Source organism: Mastigoproctus giganteus, chromosome 2, assembly GCF_048544385.1.
Source record: "Mastigoproctus giganteus isolate SK-2022 chromosome 2, ASM4854438v1, whole genome shotgun sequence".
In the NCBI taxonomy this organism is placed as follows: domain Eukaryota; kingdom Metazoa; phylum Arthropoda; class Arachnida; order Uropygi; family Thelyphonidae; genus Mastigoproctus; species Mastigoproctus giganteus.
This window is the reverse complement of record NC_143576.1, coordinates 177,801,425-177,828,772: the sequence shown is the minus strand read 5'-3', so window position 1 is coordinate 177,828,772 and position 27,348 is coordinate 177,801,425. Positions and strand designations below refer to the sequence as shown.

The 27,348-nt window shown below is 37.2% G+C and overlaps 1 protein-coding gene across 1 annotated transcript in view; it reads right to left on the bottom strand.

Moving 5' to 3' along the window:
- LOC150089781 (uncharacterized) overlaps positions 1–27,102 on the bottom strand; it is a 29,596-nt gene extending 2,494 nt beyond the window's left edge. The window contains exons 1-4 of the mRNA XM_090368807.1: positions 26,991–27,102; positions 26,708–26,772; positions 21,046–21,174; positions 8,012–8,110 (exon numbers count right to left, since the gene is read on the bottom strand). Of these exons, the coding sequence (XP_090224933.1) occupies positions 8,012–8,110; positions 21,046–21,174; positions 26,708–26,772; positions 26,991–27,096 (399 nt within the window). The 5' untranslated portion in view covers positions 27,097–27,102. The remainder of the gene's footprint in view (positions 1–8,011; positions 8,111–21,045; positions 21,175–26,707; positions 26,773–26,990) is intronic.
- Positions 27,103–27,348: the final 246 nt, after the last annotated feature.

Below are 27,348 nucleotides of genomic sequence, written 5' to 3'. Positions count from 1 at the left end.
CGTGTAGAAGTGATACGCCGGTTTGCAGTCATCGTAAACAGGCCGCCGCAGCCTAGTGGTCAGGCACGCGGGAGGCATAAGTACACGGGCCTCGAGTTACCCGGGTTCAATCCCGTAACTGCTGAATACGGTGCTGTATTCTGTCTTTCTTGTGAACTCGTTTGGTCGTCCCGGAGTATAACACAGAAATTTTAATGTGACGAGTCATAATTTTAAATTCCCTAAAAATAAAAAAATAATGAAAACCTCAGTTTTGTTCCAATTGTAGTGCGAAAAAAAATAAGAAGTGTCCTGAATAAATATGTATTTGCACTGAAAGTTACTAGGGAAAGAACGATTTACGGTAATGAGCAATAGCACACTTACCCATAGAATTAATTAGTACGCCGAACTCAAGGTTTTAGAAATTAATGCGCATAATGCAAGGTCTGTTGCAGATGAACTGAGATTAGTTTGTGAACGTGAAAAGAGTAATATTGTTTGTGTTCAGGAATCTTATGTTTATAGAGGTCAGCTAACTGGATATCACAACTCTATTAGAATTCAGTTAAAGAACTGTGAAAAACTAAGGGCTGCTATACTATTTTTCAGTTCTGATCTGGTTGTGACCAGAATTGATTCCTTATGTACATCGCATGCAATCTGTGTTGGTATTGAAGCTAGTTGGGAGACGATTTTTCGCTATATCTGTGTACAATCAGCCTGATGCGGACCTTCCTTGCTCTCTTAGCTATTTGGACGAGGCATTATTCAGATTGAAATGCAGAAAAGTGATTCTTTGTCTGAATTCAATGCTAAAAATCTTATATGGCATTCTAGATTTAAAGATGCAAGAGGCAGCTTATTGGAAGAATATTATCTTATCTGACCTTGAGATCATTAATAATAAGTTTGCTACAGAACCGATATTTTGAACTATTAATTGTGAGTCTAACATAAATCTGACGTTAGCCAGTAGTACAACCTTCAGTTTCATCTCTAATTGGCAAGATAAGCCAGATTTAATTAACAGCGATTACTTTCAACATAGGCTGTGCTAGAAGTAGATTTGCTGACCCTTATTCTTTACAATTTCAAAGATTTCAGATTAAGCAGGCTGACTCGGGTAAGTTCACCGTCCTCCACACACCGGGTGGAAAAGTTCCGGGTTCGAATCCAGTCGATGACGCGAGGAACTTTGGTGGGCTTTTTTCAATTCGTGACTGAGTTATTCGGTCTCAGGCATAGATAGCAAGGTTTTTCCCTCCAGAAACTGGGGTTTTTTCGTCCAACAACACAGGGAAATCGACCAGAGAGAGAACACACGCAATTTATAGACATGATAATTTATAAACATAATAATTTGATTGGTTTGACTGGGGTAAGTTTGACAGATTTGTTAGGGCAATTTTTGGTGAAATGTCATTAACTCAGTTGTATAGGATGAATGCATTTCATTTTGTTCAACTGGTACAACAGAAGTCATTTGATGCCTCGAGGAAGTATTTCAGCAGTATCAATGCTTTTCTTAATCACTTAGTCAATGGATCATGTGGATGAGGCGGACCATTCTAATAGTACTGCGCAGTTAGACTTTTCTTGTGTTAGTCATATTAAAGAGGAACTATTTTCAATGGAAGATCCTAATTCACCTGTTAACAAAATTCATAATATCAGGTGTCCTGGTATTGACCTAATTGAAGGGTAAGTTATTAAGCATTTCATCAAGCTGATTCCTGAACAATTTCTGCTTCTTCTTCTTTTTTTCAACAAATGCCTGCTTGAAGGAATTTTTTCCTCCCCTTGGAAGGATGCTGTTCTTAAGTTCATTTTGACCTCACCTGAAAAACCTAAAACTTAGCCTAAATGTGGTTTTCCTTCTGGTCGTGGTACAGAGAATGCTTTAAAATCTTCGATTAAAATCATTAGAGATTTAAATGAAAAATATGTTCTTGGCATTTTTGTTGATTTTGAAAGGACTTTTGATAATATCTCTTCGGACAGTGTGGTATTGATTGTTGGCCTCGCAAAATTTTACGCATCAGCTTTATAGCGTCTTATTGTATTATTTCAACGAAAGATCACTTAAATTACACAAGGAATATAGTCATATTCATGTGATTGCATATACGGATGATCAGCCAATATAAGTTGAAGGCACTCCATGGCTACAAATTGAATAACGATCTAATGAAATAATAAAAGATCTGAAAGTTTAGTGTGAATTCCATAAATTAATAATATTCAGATAAAAAACAAAAATATTATTGCTAAAGGGGATCGTATCTGTTTGTAGTGTGCGGATTGGTCTTGAAAGTTTTAAGTCCGTTAAGAATATTAAATATTTTAGAGTCTTCATGGAGAAACGTCATAGAGTTGACACCCATATCAGTTTTATATTTAAAAATTTGCAAAATTTGTTATCATGATAGCAAGTATTACTAGAAAGGATTGCGGTATTAGAGGTAGGACACTATCTCTTTTTTTTATGACTGTGTTTCTTCTCTCTCTCTCTCTCTCTATATATATATATATATATATATATATATATTAATAGTTATATTAGTGATAAAAGGAAAGCAAGAAATAAAGAAAAGCAAGAAAGTTAAAAGACAATAACTAATATTTATGGGTTAATGCAGTTGCAAGCAATCATGCAATACACCCACAATGTCTATAGAATATCATTAGAAAAAGTAAATCAATCCAATAATAAGAATACCATCAAGGACTTAAGAAAACGCAAAAAAAAAAAATTATTATTATCGCTTTTTACCGACAATCTAGATGACTTCAACTGGGGCCAACCACCCAGAATGAAGTATCTATATATATATATATATATAGATACTTGAGAAAATAAAAACGCTGACTGGAAAATTAATTAGAATTAAAAGATGTGCATGGGGCATTAAGCCCCATTGAAATGAATTAAAATAACAGTAAAATAACATTAAAAATGCATTATGGAAACATATTTTTAGCTACAGTGTGCTATTCATTAGGTGCGGGGGCGCTGGTATTAGTAAATGCCTGGTAAAAAGTATTTCATGCAAGCTCAACTGTCGTTTTTATTAGCGACATTAAGAGCATGTCGTACAATTTCGACATCAGCTCTCCAGGTACTAAGAGGTAAATTGCCCATTCAGTTTGAAATAATATGTAATTACTTGCAGTATTTTAGGCGGAAGGATCTACATGCTGTTACTGTCCACTACATACTTAATCTAGATTCATGAATTAAGGAAGATGTGCAGAGAATTCGAAATCAGTTCCTTGAAGATTGGCAGGATGAATGATCTAATGATCCTAAAGGTAGAATAACTAACTGATAAATCCAGGCATAGGATGATAGAATTAAGTAAACGAAATCTGCTTTAGTGTAATCGAAGCTTAAATTTAACTTTCTTGATTTCCGGTCAAGGAAGTTTGCATTTTCAATTACATACTTTTGGCTTTGCTGCTTCTCCACTCTCTAACTGCAGAAGCTTGAAACAGTGCAGCATTTAATCTTTGAATATAACTGTTATTTAGATTACAGAACTGACTTACAAATATTGACTAATTTGACTAATATTTATGAGGAGGAGGACCTACCTAGATTTCTTGACAGTAAAGAAAATTACTTTGCTTTGGCAGAATTTGCAGATAAGATTGTGGGGGTGGCGTTTTATATATATTTATTTTTTTTTGTTTTTGTTTATTTTATTATTATTATTTTTTGTTTATATTATTACTATAGTATTTATTATTATTTATATTCTTAAAAATCCCCACTTTGCATCTGACTTGTTATCTCACAGAAGAATTCCGGTTCTGTGGGAGTTCCTATATTAGTGCACTCCTCCTTTGGATTTTTTGCTGTGTGTTCAGAAATGACCAAACACCATCTGCATTAAGTTAAATACAATTAGTTTATTATACATAATTACAAATAAAAGATCAAGCTATTCATTACACATTATTCACTTCATATATAGGTACATGGCATGGATTACGTTCCTGGTCATTAGGCTCTCCTATCATCATCTTCTTAATATTCGGCAACTAACACATTCCTACGATCAGTTTCACCTAACTCTTTCTTAAATACAATTGACATTTTTTATTTATTAATTATACTTATCTAACACAATCCTACATTCTTCTTCATGGTTGATACAATTCTTCTTCTGGAATTTAATGTGCACTTTACAAACTATTCTATTCTATTCTAACCCTAACACATTAAAATTACATGTTAATGAAATATACATTGGTTTATTTATATTCTTCATCCTCTCAGGTAAACTCCAGCATTTAGCGACTAATTTCTCTACTTCAGTGACATTATATAAGTAACATACAACTGTACCTGCTCTATAGGCTAACCCGTCCAAAATTATTACTTTCCCTCCATTAATTGATCAGTAAATAGACCACACCTGTAAACAATCCTTCATTAAACTATTTCTATGATATTTCCTTGCTTATCTATACAACATGCATTGAATTAACTGTATGTTTCCCTAAATCTCAATTAATATTTATCTAATCTTCCCTGCAGTCCTTTGCAAGTACATAGAGGTATATTCGTTGTTTAACCACTTACTTCTGGGGATTTGGATCTTACCGCTAACACAACGTGCGGCCTGTGACTTTCTGCTCTGCATCGGGTCCTCCATTGGTTTGGGAACGTTCTTCCCCGATTCCGGAATGCTAACTTCTGCCAGGGACATTATTCGCTTTGCCGATCATCCTGGTGTCGTATCCTTCTTTGCTGTGCCGGATCATTCAGTAGGAGTCGCTTCCCATCACTTTATTTCTACAGGACGGTACGGTGTTCTTCCGTAAGCATTATCTCGCTGTCTTCCTTTCAAATATATCTCTCGGTGGACGCTCTCGGACTTCTATGTTCCATCTCGAGAAAGTTCCCCTTTCTGTAACTTATCTACACTTTATTAAAGCTATCAGAACTTAGTCAACTCACCATAACTGGTTCTACTGGTGGATCGCTTCCGCGGACTGTTTCCTGAGCCTATCTCTCCAAAAACACCTTTCTCGCCCAAAAAAAACTTTATCATTCCCGAAAAAAAACTTTATCACTCCTTCTAAAACATACCTCTCCGAAAAAACTTCATCAAGTCCAAAAACACTTTATCGCTCTCTTATTCGCGCGCTCTTCCCCTTTTATTTCCCAAAATTTCGTAACGCCCCTCCTTTCCTCAACCAATCATTTCTATCTGACCATCATCGTCTCCATTCTCATTTGCCTATGACCCATGACACGATGGTCGAGCCCCTTCCGGTGTAGAGAGGACTTCCGTTTCTAGAGAATTCTCGAATATTCTGGAAGGTGATCGAAATTTCGGAGCTCAGTATCATCCAGAAAACACCTGCGTCCATTTACTTGATTCGTCTCGCCACGCCCGCTCTGTTTGTAGTAAACAAGAACGCCCCCGCTGGTACCCCTATTGTCATCTCTGGAGCAATCCGTCCCTTGCCATTCTATCAGTTTACCCCCCACTCTTCCGTCTTGCTATCTTCGCTTGCTGATTCAGGTGTGGGCACTGATTCAAAACTCTTCCTAATGTTTATTTCCACGGTATATTTGCTTGTACATTAAATTTGACCTTCTCGTAAATTAATTCCATTAGCGTGAGACCCATTATCTTAGACAATATTTGTGATTTTAAGTGTTTTCTTGTAAGGTCTATAATATCACTCTATCTAGCATTCTATCATTAATTATATAGACATTTAATTTACAAGATCATTAAGTGTAGGAAAAGACTGATCGGAACTGATCCCTAGCAAAACCACTTGTGTTCCTTGAGAACAATAAAAGTTCTCTATTATGTTACACTGAGCACAAAACTTGTGCTTGGTATTTTGATTCCTCAAAAGGCTTGGGAAAAATTAGGAATAATGTAAAAATTTAGAGACTGTTTTAATTAGAAATTAATGGGAAAAATTTTCATTCCTGATGTTTATAGCAATTTGTAGCAGGACTTAACTACAGTAAAGATTGGATCAAGTCAATTAAAGATTGGTGACAATATGAATGTGTTAAAAAAATTATATATGTTTTTAAATAATGAACTTTTGAAGATTAAAAAATGAGTAGCTTGTGGGTTCGGCCAGTTCGCCTTTGTGTTCTTTGTTTACTTGTGTTCTGTGTGGCTCCGGGTATAATTGTCGAACTGACTTCCCACATGGGATGACAGGTTTTGGAAATTTAATTTTGCCTTGCAGCTTCGTAATGCTGAAATCTCAGATTGGTTGTAATATTTTGAGTGTAGTATATTATCTGATTTACTGTTCTTTTTGTTGTGAGCTAAAGATTTCTCTCTTTTTAAATTTAAATCACAGTGAAATTTTCTTCGATAAATATTGAGTTGTTGGATGAAGAATTTTTAATCTTAGGTTGAGATCAAAGTTCACTAGAGTTGACATGTACTGATGGGGATAAAGAGGTTATTCAATAATCACGAGACAATGATACAGTGATAATTCACTGTATCACTGTCTTGTGATAATTGAATAACCTTTGCACGGTCTTGTGTTAATTTTACGTCTGGGGTGTCTTTTTGTTTCAAACAAGTCAATTGCAAATCATGTTTTGGTATCTGATTGTCGCAGTTCTGACATGTTAATTTTCTTGATACTGCTGCCAGGTAGGCAGTTATTGTTCGAAAATTAAGATTAATTATATTATTTAATAATTGATCGTCTTTTCCACTAATATCTTTTCTCTTTTCTACCTACTTTGCTTCTTTTCCGGGAATGCCTTTTTCTCTGATCCCCTTGCTTTCTGTCCACTTTCATTCCCTCCATTACTCATACTACTCCCTCTATATCCCATTTCCTTTTTTTTAAACGCCTTGGGGCTCTTAGCCTTGCCTGATAGCTCCAGTAAGTCTCAGCTTCCCTGGCGCGCCTCCACGTGGCCGAAATTGGGAGTCAGGGGACAGAGGATCAGGTGTCCCCTGCCCGCTGCCTATAAAGTCGCCAGATTCCGGCACTCAACCACAACGTAACAAAGCGCATACTTACACACCATACATATACTTGACGGCCTTCGCCTTTTTGCTTTTCAGATGCGATATATAGGAGAAACCCTGGAGACTGCAATTAAAACAAGCACATTTTGACCTTGACCTTGTTATAAAGAATTCCAGACCTAGGGGTAATAAATTGATATTATAAGGGAAGGTGTTTAGATTCGATTGAAGAAAGTTTTCTTTCAGCCAGCGATTTGTTGAATACTGGAAGAAGTTGCCTCTGTAGGTAGCTGAAGTTGACAGTATGAAGAAATTCAAAGGTCAACTGGATAGTTACATTGAGAAACGAATCTCTATATTTAATTGTATAATTTTTACATTTTTTAATATTTTTATTTATTTATTTTTGGCCGAGCCAGCAAAAGTCTGTTCTTTCCTTGCACTATACGGCTAATACTAATGCTAATAATATATTATAATTAAATATTAAGTAGTGTACAGCATTTTCATACTGCAACAGAAAGATATATCTTGAAATAGTGCAAATATTTCCATTAAACTATGATTCAATGGGATGTTATTTCCATTTCAGATGTTTAAATATTTGTGAGGATAATTTGCAGAAATTTCTTCCCCCAATAAAGTCGACCTTAAAATTCATTCCTATTTAAAAGGGGTTTCTACAGAGGAGACAGAAATGTCGATATTCATACACGAATATTTAATAATTTAATGTAAGAGCTTTGTATAGAAAACAAATTGAACTTTCATCATTAAACACGATATCGTGTGTCATCTGTAGATTAATATAATTTTCGAAACGCCAGATGTTCGAATAAACAAAGAACCTAACTTACTAATATTTCCCTAATAATATTTTGTCGTTTGCATTGACTCCAATGTTTTCTCCGGAATAGAGGTAATCCATTGCATTCGTTTCACAAATAACGATATTTTTGTTCTTTAAAATGTTCTTTAATCCTAAATATTTTCGTTAACAATACCTTCTATATTCAATCGATAGCATTAATATTTACAAATAAACTTACCTTGCTATGTTTGCTCATAATTCGAACAAGCTCTTCATCACTACGTGGATGATCTCTCAATAAATTCTTAATGTAACAGTCCATGACCTCTTTCTGCTCCTACAAGTCGTAAAAAATCCGTACAATTCATTTATTATTTTGCCGATTTTTATCACTATTTTAGGCTTCATAATATAATGCTGAGAACTACTGGTGTTTGCTTAATATAAATATAGCACAATTATCTATATTAAATAATTAGTATTACATTACTATTTGCATACACTAGTAAGAGAATAGTAAAAAAAAAAAAAAAATAACAGTTTACAGTAAATGTTGTGTTTCTTTTCCCTGCAAATCAGCATATTACCAACTAGGAATGCTTGCCACAATTTTAAGGACAAAAATAGCGGCAAAAAAATTTCTCCGATCAGAACATCTAACAACTTAGTTGAAGATGTATCCCATTCAGCCGCCTCACATTTCAATGATGTGAACAGCAAAGTGCTAATTCGAACAAAAAAAAACACAATAATGCGAGTTTCCAGTGTGTTAGAAAAGGCTAAAATGGACCACTTGCCTGAATATTTAGATATTGGCTATCCACTGAAATATCTGCAGCTGGTCAATCTCCAGAACATAGCTGATATTTACTGTGTAATATTTCGCAGTCTTTCGATAAGTATAGCAGAATCAACGACTGGTACCAGAAAACCTGCGGAAGGGAGACTTAGAAAACCAGAACTGCACAAAAACGGACCTTAGACTGTCAGAAAAAAAAACATGGATTAAGATCTCCATTCGAAGTGGAAGGATCTCGAGTCGGCTATTGGAAATTCTGTTATTTATGTTTCAAACAAAGGTTCTTGCCTTATGGTTTTCTCTATGCTAAACGAAAGATGATATGCGTTTCTTCCTACTCACTTCGGAGGAGTGACAAAATGATGTGGTATAAACTGTGTGTTATAAATCAAGTACAAATGACAGTGTGTGTCATTTAATGATGAGTTCGGAATTCCTGTTTAAATTAATTGAAAAAATGCAGTAATTTGGAGAATTGTGGCGCATGATATTTCCTGTAATCCATGAGAGGAAGATATTGTGGGCGGTATTCTGGTTTAGAAAATACCTTTTGGATCGATGTTTCAACAAGAATGGGTTTTCAAGGCGAAAGAAATGCCTACAGCCCAAAGCCGGCCTTTAAGTGGGAGAAAGTTCGGATACTTTCAACTCAGAATATAATGATCAAAATTTGCCTCTATCGTTCTCCCAACTCCACTAATCACTTAATTCTTTGACTTCCTCTCTCTCTCCGAAACTTGACTTTCTCCACTCCAGCTATCCTAACAGAGATATAATTTTTTCTTCGTGATTATAATATTCACAACTCCAGCTGGCTTCCATTTTCTAGTCGACAGAAACATTGGGTTGTACAGATTGTTTTCATTTACCTAAAACAATACCAGACATCCTAGACACACAGCCAACATATTTATTTCTTTTTTTCACAAACCCTTCAAAGTACATGGTCGAGGAAAGTGTTCCTCTTGGCATCTCATATAACTTGGTAATTGTATCCTCTTCAGTGGAACGTTTCTTTCTTATTAGTTCTCAACCTCGGGTTGTTTGGCATGATAAGAATGCAAAATGGTTCATCTGCGAAAATTGTTTTCCTTGGTCGGATTACTGTTTCACAAATCTTCTAATATCTTTCTCAAATTCTAATCTTTTAATGTTTTCTCTGAATGTGTAAGTGAAATTATTCTTGTGGGAATGAAATTCTTATTCCAAACCTACATTAAAATCTCGTTCTTTATCTAAACCATGGTTTTCCAATAAATGTGCTAAGGCTGTTCAAGGGAAGAATATTACATATTTGAATAATACATAACAAATTACATAACATATAAAGAATATTACATAACAAATATAAAGCAGTTATTACGCCTCTAGAGTACATTTCGAACATGTTAGCAGTATAAAGCTTGTCCAAACGGCAGACGATTATTCTGGGCTCTTACCAAAGTTATTGCCGAAACATTTTTCCTAACCCTATTCTCACCTCTGTCGACATCACATGGTTTTCTTTCTAATTCAGATGACCAGTAGGCATCCCGCTTTTCTTAAAACTCGTGTATTGTAATCTTATTCTACTGCAGAAAACTCTCAATTACACTCCATACATGGCATATAGGATTAATCGAGAGTCAGCCATTATTTTAAAATCCAACATTGAAGTTATTAATACCTAAAACTCCTGTTCCTACAACTTTGAAGGAATTTCTCTTCTGATCCAAGTTAAAGATTCACTACTTCAAATATATAATATTTATATTCCGCCTGGACCTTCTGATGGTATTATTAACGAGTAATAACCTGGATCATCACTGTTCATAAGTCTCAATCTAACATAATTATAATGGGCGACTTTAATCTCCCCCTGCCCAAATATAATTTATAAATGACGTTGCTGTCCGACTTCTTATTAGTTCTAGGATCTAAAAATATCAACGTGCCTGCTACAAGAGGTACTCAAGCTCTTGATCTTGTTTACTCTAATCTTCAACTTCAAGAAAAACGTAGCAGCAACATTACATTTAGATCTGAACACAGAAGTATAGAACTGCAAACAGCAATTTGCTGTGGGAATCCTCTCCCCACCTCAAGAAATCACTAAAAGAATATCATCAATTAAATTGCTATAGAAAGAAAAGTTTTTACAGCTCTTAAAATACTATCCATTGGATTCTCTTAAAAATATATCTATTCCAAACGCCACGTTTCTAATAATAAAATGGATAAATCAATTAAAAACAGAGTCGGCATCCAAACTTGTAAGTCTTTCTTTTCAATGCAGACCGTGGTTCAAATCTCATTTAAATCATACTTTAAAAGGAAACAAAAATGCTACAGGCAGTGGAAGAAGCACGGCACTTCGTCAACATATATAAAGTATAAAAAGAGCAGATCATTGTTTCAGCTCAAAAAATTCAGGCGTACGAAAATTATTTAACGTTCAGGCTCAGTCATAATAAAACTGCACTTTCTTCAAAAACAAGAGCTACCTTGCAGCATGACCAGACTTTAGAATGGATAAAATTCAACATAGAAACATGCAATTTTGACATCTGCAATGAAGATAAGCAAAACAGATTTAAAGAATTCAATTCTTATAAACACGCAAATAGTGTTCAACATGAAATGCTTCCTAGTTAAGTCCTGCTAATCAACCAACTTGTAAACAAGAAAACAGTTCAGAAAATTATTAACCAATTATGAATTGATAGCAGAGAAACCGCTCACTGCATCCCTAGTTTTATTTTTAAAATGTCCAGTACATTCATCATTGATTCTTCAGTTCATATTATTTCCAGATTCATCTCCCAGCCATTCCTTCCAAGACTATGGAAAACTTTTAGAATTACTCTCATTCCAAAACAGGCTAGTAGTAATAACCATATAAGCTATCGTCCAATTGCTGTATCGCAAATAATCGCTAAAATTATTGATGAGATCATCTACAGGATGCGATTCGCTAATGCACCTCTAAACATGCACTTTGGCCTACTGGGCGCTCCACAACAACAAGCCTAGCCGACACCATTGTGCGCATCCAAACTGCTTTTCAGAATAAAGCACAATGCAATGTCTTTTACTTAGACATCGAAGGTGCTTTCGACAACATTGATCACAAAAAAGCCATTTAAATACTGAAAAATCATTTCCTCATTGACACAATGGTTATATCCTATCTACAGTACAGCCCAAATCATAGAAATCTCATCTTCCCACTAATACTGATAATATTCTCGTCACAACCACAACAGGCATTCCTCAAGGAGGTGTTCATTCCAGTGTTATAGTTTCAGCATCTCTACGACCACTTCTACAAGAAAATCCAAATCTGCTGGCTTATGCCGATGATTTAAAGTTGTTTATTATTTCCAAATCCTGTGATGACATTTCCAAGGTTAGCCATGATGCGAATTTACAGATGTGCGGAATAATGAAGAACCTGAAGAATCTCAATCTTACTATAAATACAAACAAATCTGCTCAAATAACGTATTCCTTACAGAAACAACCAAATCACATAGAAATTAAAATTGCAAATATTTCATTTCCCAACGTATATGCTCACAAAGACCTAGTAGTTGTTTTTGACAAAAATCTTTCATTTAATTCTCACTATGTATATGTTGTTAAAAAAATTCAAAAATCAAAATGGCTGATCAAGCAAGAATCTGCGGCGATTCAAGATAGAAAAACAGTCATAAACCATGTTCAGAGATGATTTTTCCATTCTGTCTTACGCCTCCGAAATCTGGTCTGTCATTCCTCAAGGTACCGTAAAAAAATTCCTTTCCCTAGAGTACTGGGTTCCTAGATAGTTGAACAATAAACTTCGTTTTCCCCGTACAATATCCAGGCAACAGCTTTATTAAAACTTAAAAACAAAGCCACTGCTACAGATGATCAACGAGTCTGGAGTCATGCTTCTTACAAAGTTCATTACTTCTGCAACCAATTCACCAAACCTAGCCAACATAATAGCTCCTACCAACAGAGGAAACTCAAGAAACCAACAACAATTCAAATCCAAACTCTCCAGACTAAAACAAATGGACAGAATGTTTCCCAATGCATCCCTTCACCTCATAAATTATCACAACATTGATTGTACGAGGTTGCTCAACACAGAAGTGTACAGGAGTCTTATTTCCGAACAGATTATGAGAAATACAAACCGCTGCCTGCTTGTAACGCAGTAACTACATCCGAGAGCCAAATGTGATGTTTTGCAATATATATTTTTGATCATTATAATTCATATTCGTTGATAATTTATATGTAGAATATGCTACGTATTTTTTATATATTTATATTATATTTTTATTATATATATATAGCTGAATTCCAGTTCTGTTTCGTCGTTTTTCACTTTCTTATTGTACTGGGGTTTTTTTGTTCTGCTTGGAAATTTGATATCCAGCAAGTTCCTAAAACGTGTGACAAATGACTCCCCCATCCCATTATCGTCACATTGCACTTCTCGTCTTTCTAAATTAATGGAGAAATCAAGTAACTGTCATGTATTAAACTATCTAGAAACCTTCTGTCTATTCAAAGACCCCCACAATCGATTCCGTCAATGTCGATACTCTGGTTTATGTTAACCATCTATGGATAAATAAAACAGAAAGGTTTGGTGAAACTCAAGCAGTTGCTCTTGACATTTCAAAGACTTTAGATCGTGCTTGGCACACAGGTCTTCTAAATAATCTCCCTTGTTATGGTTTTCCACCTCTTTTACTTTTGTAAGTGGGTATCCAGTTTTCTCTCTGAGCAGCCACTGCAGGTGATGGTAGATTGCTGTACATCTTCTAATTTCTCCATTAATGCAAATGTTCCACAAGTTTCAGTTCTTTTTTCCATTCAGTTCAATGTTTATTACAAACAGATCCGAGCCTACAATAGCGCAAATAATGTACTTGGAGTCGACAGAATGTAGTATGGTTAAAGGAGATAAACAGAAAGTGAATTGAAGACTAAGGTTAATTATGAGAGCATCCTTACAATCGGAAGGAAATTATCTGGATTAGGGAAATGTCTATGTACTGACAATACATAGGTGATTCTAAAAGGTAAATCAATACCTGCAGACCGGTAAATCTGACTTAATGACTTAAACACAGAAAACAGGTAATAATGATGAATGCAACACAATATGGTTTTATTAATGTCGCTTCATCGCATTGAGAAAGAGACTATGCCGATACAAAGAGAGCTCTCAGAGGAAAATAAACAACCGAATCTTCGATGAGGAAAAGAGAGCCTTCTACAGAAGTCTTGGAGGAGACGGTAAAAACCAAATTATCATATTAGGGTCGGATCACCCGTAAACCAGCTACCCACATATTTATTATGTCTGTAAATTGCGTGTGTTCTTTGGTCGTTAGGACAGACGAAAATAACCCATTTTCTGTGGGAAAACCTTGCTATCTATGCCTGAGACCGACTAACTCAGCCACGGAGTAAAAAAAGAGCCTCAAAAATTCCTAGGATCAGCGACAGGATTCGAACTCTGGTTTTTTTCAACCGGTGTGAGGAGGACGGTAACGATGCCGCTGTGCTACTTGCGCAGATGGAAGAGACGGTAAAGACGGAAACGGACCACCCGAGCAGAAAACAATCGAGCAATTCTGGGGCCTACATCATGATCCAACACCGATTACCGCGCGCCCTTCGGCTCCGGGACTTATAGCTATCAGAGACGCTGAAGAACTACAAAGTCAATTCCGCAGTGATAAACTTCGTAGAAGCAACCATGTCGAAATGGAGTACAACCATTACGGTCGAGAACATCACAACCGGACCGATCCCCATCAGGAGAGGAATCTTTCAGGGAAATGCCTTGAGCCCACTATGATTCTGTCTAGAACTCAACCCGCTATCCGCCTTGTTCAACAGCAGAAAGTATGGATAAGTATGGATATAACCTCAAAGAAGGAAGGAAAAAGCTGTATACCCTCTGCCACCTAAGGTACGTGAATGAAATCAAGCTCTACGCAGCAACTGAGAAACAATCCCAGCAACGACTCCGGATCATCGAAGAATTCAGCAATGATATCAGGATGGAATTTTGTCTAGACCAATGCAAGGCCAACAGATTGCATCACGAAAAATTAGTCGACCGAAACTGCCAGCTGCACACTGATAACGAGATCGACGCCACAACAGAGGGAAAGATCTACAAATAACAAGTATGATATCCTGAAAAAGGCCTCTGAGGTTGGGCAAATTCATATTTTAGCATAAAATCAGCTCACACACCAACCATAAGAATAAATATTTACTGTAACTAAAATATTTACAAATTAAAATAAAATAAAATATAGAAAGCTTCCTCCAGCATGTGGACGTGCTGCAGGAAGCTTTGTTACTGCTGAGGAAGGAAGCCGATGCTTTCGAAAGCTCCAGAGATTTTTATCGCTTTTAATCCTGTTTATTTTAGTGTGTTTTATCTCAAGGATTTTATCACAGTTTCAATGTTTTTTACATGTATATAATTGAATTTAATATAATAGCAGTTTTTTAAATATTTATTTTATTTTAATTTGTAAATATTTTAGTTACAGTAAATACTTATTTTTATGGTTGGTGTGTGAGCTGATTTAATGCTAAAAAAAAAAAAAAAGCATGATGCAGGCTCAGCACTTATAGCAGAAGGAGTCAAGGCCGGACTAACAGAAAAATACGATCAGCCACTCAGAGGCCTGCTGAAAACAAAGCTGAACGGAGGGAACACTGTTAAAGCCATAAACACCTATGCATTCCCAGTGCGAACATGCTCCTCCGGAATTATAGTTTTGGACTAACAGCAATCTGCAGGATATCATGAAAGAGACAAGGACAATGTTTAACAAGAGCTGCTAATATCACCCAAAGATAGCCGTGGAAACTCACAGAAGCAGGCAAAGAGGGGAGCAGGGGTCTGTCTCACTGAGCAACAGATAACAGCGGTAGCTGACCTGAAGGATTACTTCCAGAGAAGCACAGCAGCATTCTACCAGGCCATAAAGAAGATAGACAAGCGATATACCCCACACAACCTAGGCGAGGAATCCCCTCTCGCCCAGACAGCACAAAGGAAGTTAGAAAATGGGCAACGAAGATACTCAATGGCAGGTACTACAATGGCCTCTATCAAAATCACATAGTTAAAATGGCTTCCGATGCGTGGCTCACGAGCGAGACGCTCTCTTCCGAGACTCATCGATTCATGCTCCGAATCTAAGATCAGGTAAACAATATCAGAAACTATAGAAAATACTTCGCCAAGGAGCCCAGAGTGTGAGATGATAGGTAGATGACGCCATGTGACCTCAGATACCACCCATCACGTCATGGCAGGATGCAAAGCGATCATCTAGAATGAGTACACTCGTAGACAAGATCCAGCATCCAGAAGAATACATCAGAAGCTGGCAAGAAAATACCAGGTTATCAAAGAAAGTGCACCGACTACAACTACGAATACCAGGAAGTATTAGAGACCCCAATCCATAAGCTGTACTTTCACTGTGACATAATAATCACGGATATGACAATCCTGCACAACAAAACCGGACATAACCCTTGTGAACAAGGAGGAAAATGCTGCCATTCTGATTGACATTGCTGTATGAGGAAAAGATCAGTAAGTACACAAATATAAGCCAGGAAATCAAAGAGATGTGGCATATGCAAAAAGTAATGACCATCCCGATTATTGTTCAGCTACCTGTATAATGCCAAAGAACCAACCTAACAGCCTAGCAGCAACAGGTCTCCCAGCAAACATCATCTTCAAGAAACTTGGAGAGGGCGCTGACTCTCTTTAGAAAATACAGCTGCGACTTACAGGCTCCGAAAAAAACGATAAGTTTTTGCTTATTATTTACATAATTGTTATTTTATATAGTATTTAATACGTTGTCTTATAGTTCTAATTACGTTGGTTATTTTTAATTTTATTTGTATAAACAGTTTTTGTAGATATACGTAATACTTTATAAAACCGTTATTTCATTCGAATATTGCCGGCATTGTTTTGTATATAGTGATCGGGAATTCAAATTTTTTAATTGAGGTAGTTAGGTAGCTCTAACGTATAATTATAGAAACAGTAATACGCTTCACTGTTTCTATTAGATAGCGTAGTATTGAAATTTAATTTAATTTATTGATCTCATTAATTTAAAATATCATGCCCCAAACTAGAGCAGCAAAGCAACGGGCACAAAGTGGCAGGAGTGCTGTGACTCTGGGGAAAACTGAGGGGGGCGATTCTCCAACGCATCACAGCCTTAAAAAATGTGCAACTTGTGAAATGTTTGCCGAGCTATCTGGAATGGAACATGATATTGCCATGGGGGATGTCTTTGTGTGTGCGCGATGTAAGGAGTGTAAGGAAATCAGGCGACAACTCAGCGTTGTTATGGGGCTATATGAGAGTTTGAAGGACAGGGTGGATGCCCTCGAAAGATCTAAATTGAGGGGCCCATCAGGCTCTCAGCTGCCCACATCAACGCCAGAGCTTGCACTTGGTCATCACGCAACACAGCGGCAACCCCCAAGGCAGATTGCGCTGGTCCCAAAGGAACTAGTAGTTGTTGGTGACTCTATTGTCAGGGAAACGGGAAACATCCTTTGTAAAAAGGATAGATGGAACAGGACCAGGGTATGTCTGCCAGGGGCAAAGGTTGATGACGTTGTAGAGCGGATATCATCTTTTAAGCGCACAAATCGTGATATAGTTGTACACGTTGGCACTAATGATATTAAGAGTAGGAGACCGGCAGAATTACTTAACAAGTACAGGTCACTGATGAAAAAAAGCCGTGAAATAGGGTTGAATTTGAAAGTGTCTGCAATTCTGCCCAGACACGATAGGAGGGAATATATGATGAGAGCCTTGTCGATCAATTCGGCCCTAGAAAGATTGTGCAAGGCTCAAGGGGTAGACTTTTTTTCAGCCTGGACTGTACTTGTTAACAGGAGAGATTGCTTCTACAGGGAAGGGATACACTTAAATAGAAAGGGTGCAAGAATATTTTCTGATGCTATCGAGGCAGAGTTAGGTGGGTCGGAAAACTGATAGCTTTGGGGGATACAAGGACTGATAGTTTAACAGTAGGCGTAGGCAGAGGTGAAGGTGATTCTTGCACAACTTCCATTAGAATAAGTAGCGACCTGGAGCGAGAGATGTTGGGGTTTCAGGGACGGATGTCAGTCATCGTGAAACAGGTGGGTATATGGGATGTGTTAGAGTGGCTGGGAATAGGAATAGGTGCATGTATACTTGCATGTATACCAATGCTAGAAGTATAGTAAATAAATTTGATCAATTTCAAGTGTTGGTCAAGACATCAAAGGCGGATATTGTTGGGATATCAGAGACGTGGTGTCACACAGATATAAGGAATGCCGAACTGGAATTTGGGGAGTACAATGTGTACAGAAAGGATAGAAAGGATAGGAAGGGAGCAGGTGTTATGCTGTTAATAAAGAAAAACATAAAATCAAAAGAAGTGCATCCAGTTGATATAGATGAACAGTGCACTGTTGAGTCAGTTTGGTGTGACATAAGCACTGCGAAAGCAAAAATTAGAGTAGGAGTTTGTTATAGGCCTAATGACTCGAACGAGTACAATGAACAATTGTACAGAGAAATAGAGTGGGCTAGTAAATCGGAATGTCTTATAATTTGGGATTTTAACTTCCCAGATATTGACTGGAACTTGTGGGTTGGGCACTCACACACTAGTCAGACTTTTGTGGATTTATTGGATGATTGTTTTCTGCAGCAGCATGTTCGAGAGGCAACCAGAGAAAGTAATACTCTTGATCTGGTTATCAGCAGTGATCATTCATGTATTAGGAATTTGCAGATAAAAGAACCACTAGGTGGCAGTGATCACAGTGTACTGACGTGGGATTTACTTAAGGATTTAATTACCATCACGGGTAAAGGAAAGGGTTTTTGCTTCCGTAAAGGCGAGTACAGTGGTCTCCGACAGTTTTTAAATTCTGTACAGTGGGACCAACTGACGATGTTACCAACAGTAAATTCTAAGTGGGAAGCATTCAAGGAATTAATCGTGGAAGCTACTAAAAGTTTCATACCTATTAAGAAATATTGTTCAAGGTTTAGGCCTAAATGGTTGTCAGATGAACTAATGAGACACGTAACAGAGAAGAAAATGCATGGGATGCATATAAATTATCAAGCGACTCAGAAGCCTATGGCAGATATAAGTTAATCTGTAATCATGTCACAAAAGAGGTTCGGAGGGCGAAGGCAGATTACGAGAAGTCCTTGGCAAAAGATGCTAAGAAAAACAGCAAGGATTTCTTTACTTATATAAACTCTAAAAGGAAGGGGATGAATCTGATTGGTCCACGTGACATCGATGGTTCGACTGTTGATGATCCTGCTCAGATAGCAAACAAACTCAATGATTATTTTGCATCTACATTCGCACATGAGGAGTTATTAAGGTTTGAAAATGGCAGAAGGTTATCAAATTGTAGCAGGGTGCTTAATGATCTTGTAATAAGATCATTAAGCAAAGTGGAAGAGAAATTGTTGAAGTTAAATGTAAGAAAAGCACCTGGAGTGGATGGGATATATCCAGTTATATTAAAGGAGGCGGCAAAGCAACTAAGCAAACCCTTAGCCATAATTATGAGAGCATCCTTGGACTCAGGGGAGGTTCCCACTGACTGGAGATGTGCAAATGTATCCCCAATTCACAAAGGGGGATCGAAGGGTGACACGAGTAATAACAGACTTGTTAGTTTAACTTCGGTTCCGGGTAAAATAATGGAGTCGCTGGTTAAAGATGCATTGCACGATCATCTAGACAAGACTGCAGCAATATTTCAGACACAGCATGGGTTTGTTAAGGGAAAGTCTGGTCTGACAAATTTGATAGGATATTATAATGTGGTTACAAAGGAACTGGATGCAAAAAATAATTTTGATATCATATATTTGGATTTCAGGAAAGCTTTTGACACTGTTGCGCATGGAAGACTATTGTACAAATTGGAGCAGAATGGTATTAAGGGTAAGTTGCTACAATGGATAAAAGGATGGTTAAGTGGGAGAAGACAGAGGGTGGTAATCAATGGGTGTTGCTCCTTCTTGGACTAATGTTTTTAGTGGAGTCCCACAGGGTTCGGTGTTAGGTCCACTGTTGTTTTGTATATTTATCAATGATATTGATGAAGGTATATCAGGCTTAATGTCGAAATTTGCAGATGATACAAAGTTTGGCAGGGTTGTTAATGACAGTAATGGCAGTGTGCTACTGCAACAGGATCTAGATAATTTGAGCAGATGGGCTAAGAAGTGGCAACTGAAGTTTAACTTTGACAAATGCAAAGTACTGCATATGGGTAACCCCAGAGAAACGTACCAACTGTGTGGTACTACAATTAAGGTGGTAGAAAATGAAAAAGACCTGGGAGTAATTGTGCAGTCAGATATGAAGTTCTCTGAGCAGTGTAGACAGGCTGCCAGGGCAGGTAAGTGGGTTTTGTCAATGATATATAGGAATTTTGCTAGCAGGGAAAAGGAGGTGATTATCCCTCTGTATAAGACAATGGTCAGGCCACGCCTTGAGTACTGCGTACAGGTCTGGAGGCCTCATTTTAGGAAGGATGTAGATTTACTTGTGCGTGTACAGAGAAGGTCAACAAGATTGGTGAGGGGAATGAAGGGATCCTCTTACCAAGGGAGGCTTAAGTTCTGCAAATGGCAGTGGCTGGAGACTAGGCACCTGCGCGGTGATCTGATTGAGTTATACAAGGCCTTGAATGGGTTGAGCACACTGAATTCTGATGGGATCCTTTCACTTGTTCAGATTACGAACCTAAGGGGGCATAAATTCAAATTAAGAAAAGACAGATGTAGAATAGATGTGCGGAAATTTGCCTTTAGCCAGCGGGTGGTTAATTGCTGGAACAAGCTTCCATCTGTCGTTGTGGAAGTTGATAAGTTGAATAAATTTAAGGAGGAACTGGACAGGCATTTGGAGGGAATGGTGTGATTTTTTTTTTTTGGTTGATGCTGCATAAGCTCATACATTTCCTTTCTTGCATCACATGCCACTACTACTACTACTAACTCCAGAAAGTCGCAATCCTGAACAACTGCAGGATAGTCAGAGTGCTTCTCGACCAAAAATAGCACCAGATATAAAAATCCCTTTGTAAATGGTAGCAGTACTCGTCACTTTGTCAGAACCCTACAATCAGGGAGAAATAATAATAATGATAATAATAATAATAATAATAACAACTTTATACCAATTAGTTTTATAAAATTAATTTTATTATTAAAGTTATCGTTGACATAATGTAAAAACGTTATCCTAATTTGGAAGCCACTTCAGTCAGAATTAATTTTATAAAATATACGAATTGCATTGAAAATAAGACGGAGACAGATTCACCTTCTTATGGTGTCAGAATAACTTTATAAATAATAAAATCTGCTTGCTTACTTTAGGAAAGTGGCCACAACTGCAGTCCTTCCAAAGACCAGTGCAGGAGAACTTCACTATATCACGAATGGTGGGCCATCGAATACAGTTATTGCTTTTAATCATGCAACTCGCGTAAGTCTCTAAATACTGAATAAATAAAGAGAATAATAGAATAAATAAATGAGGTCTGTATAATATAGTATAAATTTGTAAAACTTAGTTAAATGAAAGCAGAGAGTAAATGTATTAATCAAAGTGAACCCTATCGTAGGTCGGTTGTCCATCACATTTGCTTAGAACGAAACGTACATATTTATATTCTAGGCAATATGTATCAATCATAATTACGTAAGGTCTCTTGAACGATGCCTACGAGCCATTCACTATATTCTATTGATAACCATCAGTGAATTTTTATATCATAAATCTTTGCGTTGATATTAATTAAGTTTTCTGCTTAATGGCCACTTCCCTCTAATAGAAATCATGGTATACTTCATGGCACCTTATAAAGAAACTCTGCTGCAACGGCATATATTATGCTGTACAGAGAGTTTAAGGTGAAGAGCCACCAGTGGTTTCCCACAACTTCTGCGTTGTTCACTCTTTTAATAATTAAGTTATGCAGCAAAACTTTAATTTGTCTACAATGTGTGCGGCTTTTTATTTCGCTTTTGGAATCCAGTCTGTTAAATTAATTTCACCAAGCCATTGAACTCGGTCGAAATCCTCATTTGAAACGCTTCAAATGGCATATTGTACTTATATGCTAGTTTGAGACAGAATTGCACAAAGTTAAATTATAACTAATTTTAGCTGCAAATTTGTTAAATTTAAACCTACAATTTAATTCATACATTTTTTGATTTCTTGACATTTTACGATACAAGGTTGCCGGTTATAATATGCCCGTGAAATGGATCCACGAATTTGAGATATTCAGGGCTATTACACGGGCAGGGAAGATCTTCCTTTTTTAGTATGCACTATATATTTACAGTTCCATTATTATATTCCTAAATGTGAACAAAATTTTAAATCTGATGTTATTGTTCAAAGCAAGTGTTCCGGGCTTTAGCTGCATATATTACTTCTATATTTTGTCTTAGTTTTATCAGATTATTCACCTATATACAATACAGTCTTGTCAAAAAATTTCACAATTTATGTCAAGTATAATAGAAAGGTAAATATGATATAATAGAAAGGTAAAGATGACAGTACCAACGTACCAGTTTAAATAGAATGTTTTCTCTCCTTTTTATACAAAGGATGATATTTCCATGCAATACATGTTTAAGACATATGTAGATGTATGAGTCTGACAGATGTATATGAAAGATGCGGTTAAAAATAAAAGAAAAATATTTTTAAATCATTTATTATGAACGTGTTTCTCCTGTCTAGATCTCCAATAATCCTTCTCGGTGATAAAATTTTCAAAGCATCGAGAGTCTCTACTCTTTGTAGTTACGAATTTGAAATAATTTATGTACAAGATCGCGCCTTGCTTTCTATTTTACAAAGCGAAGATCCAGTTCTGAGGAAAGCAAAGGGAATCTGCCAACCATGTTTATTCCAAATATTCCGTGCCGACATTACCCTGCGAGCACCTTATTCACTGTAATAATTAGCATCACGCGCTGCATCTTGTCTGGTAGTCTATCGACCTCAACTGTGGGCATTGCTTTTTGTATGCCACCCAACTGAGAAGACAATATTCCCCATAAAATAGCTGTTTCAACGTAGGGCAACTGCTGATCTCCAGATTTTGACGCCATAGAGAATTGTTGGATAAAGAAATCTATTACTAGCGCTTGTTTATCACTAAAGTATTGTAAATTTTGTTCCATTTGTCACCTCAAACTGTATAGCTTGAAGTGCAGTCTTTCCATATGGCTTTGAAAAGGTTGCTTTTAGTATAACGTCCCCCACCCAGATTCATATCCTTTGAGAGACAGATTCGTGTGCCATACATATTATGAGTGTTATGGGTGTGGGGTTGTTCTTGGGGAAGTATGCTACCAGAGTTGATTTGAATGGGTTGATTATCAGTCCGTTTTAGGCGAGGACCTCTTTCTTCTAGTATAAAGTTGTGGTGTATTTCATTGGTGGAACATGTTGACTGTTGTCTCGACTACTGATAGGTGTTATCATTTAATATCACCTCCGTAGCACAGAATGTCTTTTCTGCCAAAGGCGAGTTGTACCAGCAGAGCCGTGAGAAGGATAGTTTTATGGTAGCAGATCTATTATAAATCCCATAGTGGATATATGCTGGCTGCTTGTTAGACAAGAAATGACTAATTATTGCTGTTAATATATATTTTTTAAGAATTTTCAAGAAGAGAAAAAACTTATCAATTGGACTAAAATTGATTGGCCTCGGTAGGTGTTAAATTAAATATTTGTTCCACGTATCTCAAAAATATTTCTTCCAACATAGATATTATGTGCCTTTGCGGGAGGGTGTCCATAGCTGCAATCAGTTGCGTTTGATTGAAACTGGCTCCTCTGAAGATGGAAGGATTGGCTATTACTTACTAGGTTGCTTCTGATATAATCTTTACTATGCTCAGCCAATCTTAATACGGCTTCAACTTAGGTATCAGTAGGTTGATGGAGTTTCTTGTGCTTTGAAAAGTACTGCGTGTTCCTTTTTTACGAACAGTGGTAGCCAATATTTTCTCTTTAAAAACTGGAGTACCTTAGGAAATTGGTACTACACTGGTGTGCAAAATTTAAGGACCAACACTGTTTCTAAAGGTTACAACCACAAAATAAAGCGAAACAGCCTGTGGCCGTTCAGCAAAACGCTGGTGCACTGCAAAAATTTGAATCGTGATGAGAGGACTCACATAAACAGATAAAAGCAGCAGTTCAGCAGTTATGTGCAAATTACCCAATGGTGAGCACGATTGTTACAGACTTTCGATTGATTTCATACAGTGCTACAGACAACGAAATGGCCAGTAGACATCTGGATGGCTTTAACCGGTGTCGAATAATTGGGAAGCTCGAAAAGGTAGAAGTGCGAGCAGTGTGGCTGCAGAGTTCGGTATCGCCCATGGCATGGAATCACGTGTGTGTTCGGCCTTCAGAACACAGGTGCAGCTGCTTGAAGGACCAGTGGTGGTCGTCCACGAAAAACAATGCCCATTGATGATCGCTATATACTCCTACAGGCCAACAAGGACCGACAGACTATAAGCAGACAGCGGGTCCATTGCAAACCAGCTGCACAGACGAAGGATATGGCTATTTACTCTATTCAAGCGAATCCGAAAAGTGGACTGCTTGTCCGACGGCGAGTAGGCTGTGTCCCTTTAACACCTGCCCAACGGAGACTCCGTTTGCAGTGGTGCATCCAACATAAGGACTGGATAGCAGCGAAATGGGGTAAGGTAATCTTAACTGATGAGTGTAGATTCAATCTCAGCAGCAATTCTGGCCGTCAGCTAATCTGGCGAGAGGTTGGCACACGGTATCGTACCGCAACCATCACTGAAAGAGATCAATATGACGATTAAGGTGTTCTCGTCTGGGGAGGTGCATCCTTAGATGGACGTACAGAACTCCAAATACTGGAAGACCGTCCTGTAACCGGTGCACGCTACTGTACTGAGGAAATCCTTCCCCATGTGCGTCTGTTCCGAGGTGCCATTGGCTTCGAGTTCGTGTTTATGGATGATAACGCCATATTATGTTTTGCCTTATCCCATCGCACTGCAACTGTTGATATGCTTTTGGAAATAGAGGATATTGTTCGAACGGATTGGCCTGCCCGTTTCATCGAAATAAATCCCATCCAACACATATGGCACGCTCTGAGGAGACGCGCAGCGGCACGTCAGTACTACCAGAAAATGTTCACCAGCTGAAGATGGCTCTGACAGAAGAATGGACGATTTTACCGCAAGAACTTTTCAACAACATTGTTCTAAATTCTAAGTATGGACAGGCGGTGCAAAGCCTGCATCGACATTAGGGTTGTCCATATCTCCAACTGCGGACCACCTCTTCTCTGTGTTCCATCTTTGGCAGTGATGCATCTGTAACATGGCAGTACCATGTTGCCATTTTTGAATAAAGTCCCTCTGCACCGTTTTATTTCCGTTATGTCGGTATTGTTTCCTTCATCATTTCTGTACCTCGCGAGGTTCCTTTGGTATGATTTTCCCGTACCCAGGCCAGTCCTATGAGTAGCTACAGATGAAAACCAGACTGGCCTTTACGTTTTGCACACCAGTGTTCCATCTATTGCAGACCTTCCCAGAATTTTACATGTCTTTGAACTGTGTAATAAGTTGATTTTGTTCACTGGCTTCAATAGAGTAAAAGACTTTTTAACTGATTGACTTGAACAAAAAACCACAATAACAGAGGATCATTATGCCAACCAGATGCCGAAGTTAAAAACTGTACATCAGAAAAACAAATTGCTTCTCCATGACAATGCACCTGTGAACAAAATGCGGGTTCTACAGGCTAAACTTTACAAATGATGATTTGAATAATTTAATCATCGTCTGTACAATTAAGATATACACTAAGTACTAATAAGATATACACTAAGTAAGAACAGGCCTCCGTAGCCGAGTGGTCAGGGGCGGGAGTGCAGTAGCACAGGCTCCTTGAGTAGACCGGGTTTCAAGCCCCTGACTGCTGAATACGGTCGATCTGCCAACCCTCACTGGACCAGCGTGGCAGATTATGGTCCATTTCCCTCAGCATGAATTGTTGAGGAGCCTTCCATCCTGCAGTGGGTTGATAATGGCTGCACTTTACCATTTACTAATATTTGTTCGAAAATTTCAACATTTCTTGCAGTTCGCTTTAAAGACGGCGAAGAGCTAAAAACAGATATGGAAACTTGGTTTGCTGCTAATTAGAAATATGCTTTTGATGGATTAAACACTTTGCAGATTAAATACAACAAGAATATTGAATTTCGGGATGAATACAATGAAAAATAAAAATTTAAAAAAAAATAAACAACATAGAATTTTGTACCTATGACGCTTATGCACTATTCTCAGAAATTGTGACCAACCACTCCAATTATTTCATTATGGAATTCTCTTCTTTGTTTTCTTTAAGTATATTTTTCACCTTAAGTGTTCGTGCATTCTAGTTATGCACTGGAAATGGATATACATTATATTCTAAATTTCTGTGTTCTCTGTAGATTGCATTACATTATTTGTTTTGAATTCACGCCAAGATTAAACCTCTCAGGTACCAATCTATTCTGATTTTAAATTCAATATTCTGTTTGTTTATTTTATGAATGAAACTTTCAATTTGAAAAGGGAAAAAATATGCCACTGTCATTCTGAGATCACATAAATCCACAACGGTATGAACAACACCTCCCACGAGTAAAAATTTGAACTCGGGCCTACTTCAAATACGGAGTGGAAGGGCAGAGATTGGGCTCAGGTTGGAAGCTGTACGGACCTGTTCTAAAGTACCTGATCTGAAATGCATCTTGAAAGTAAATAATCATGGAGGATTAGATTCTGACAATCATTGACATGCGATGTAAAATAAAAAGTTGTTTACAAATATCGTAGTGTTAAATGAAATGTATTCCTAGTTATAATTTGAGCGTAACAACAAGAAATACCTTCAGAAATTCATCGAAAGCTATAAAACACTTATTTTTCTGTTCACTTACCGCGAAACCATCCACATTATGATTAACACATGAGTAAAGGTTTTCAATCCCCCTCTCAGAAAGGGCTAAAAGTAAAAATTAAATGTTTAATGAGTAATTGATTTATAAACACAGAAGATAATAAGGATTTATTTTATTTAAAATTACACGCAAATTGTATAAGCAACAAAAGCAACAAAAAATTATATAAAGTTTAAATAAAAATTATATAACGCAATGAAATCTGACTTATTTTCTTTTCCGATTAAATGAAACAAGGGATCAATTTGAAAAGGGCACTCACCACATGCATTGCACAGCCAAGTTCCTACGTACTCTAAAGAGCCTGAAAATGTTCCATGAGGAAACGTTGTGCAGAGGAGAACCAAATATATCCCTATGGCATTCATCGTATCGGTTCAATATTTCGAAAGAGAAAATGAAATCTCTGTTTTTATAAAAGGGGAAACGTAATTGATTGGATGGTACGACTGTTGAAGGTCACAGTAAAGATTGGCCAGTGTTTGTATAAAGGAAGTGTGCAACGTATTTAGTACCTGTTTATCATATTTTATTGAAACTGCTACAGAAGTTAGCCTTAAGGAATGCATAATAAGTACTGAGATAAATTACCTCTCACCTTCGGTAGAACCATTAATTGT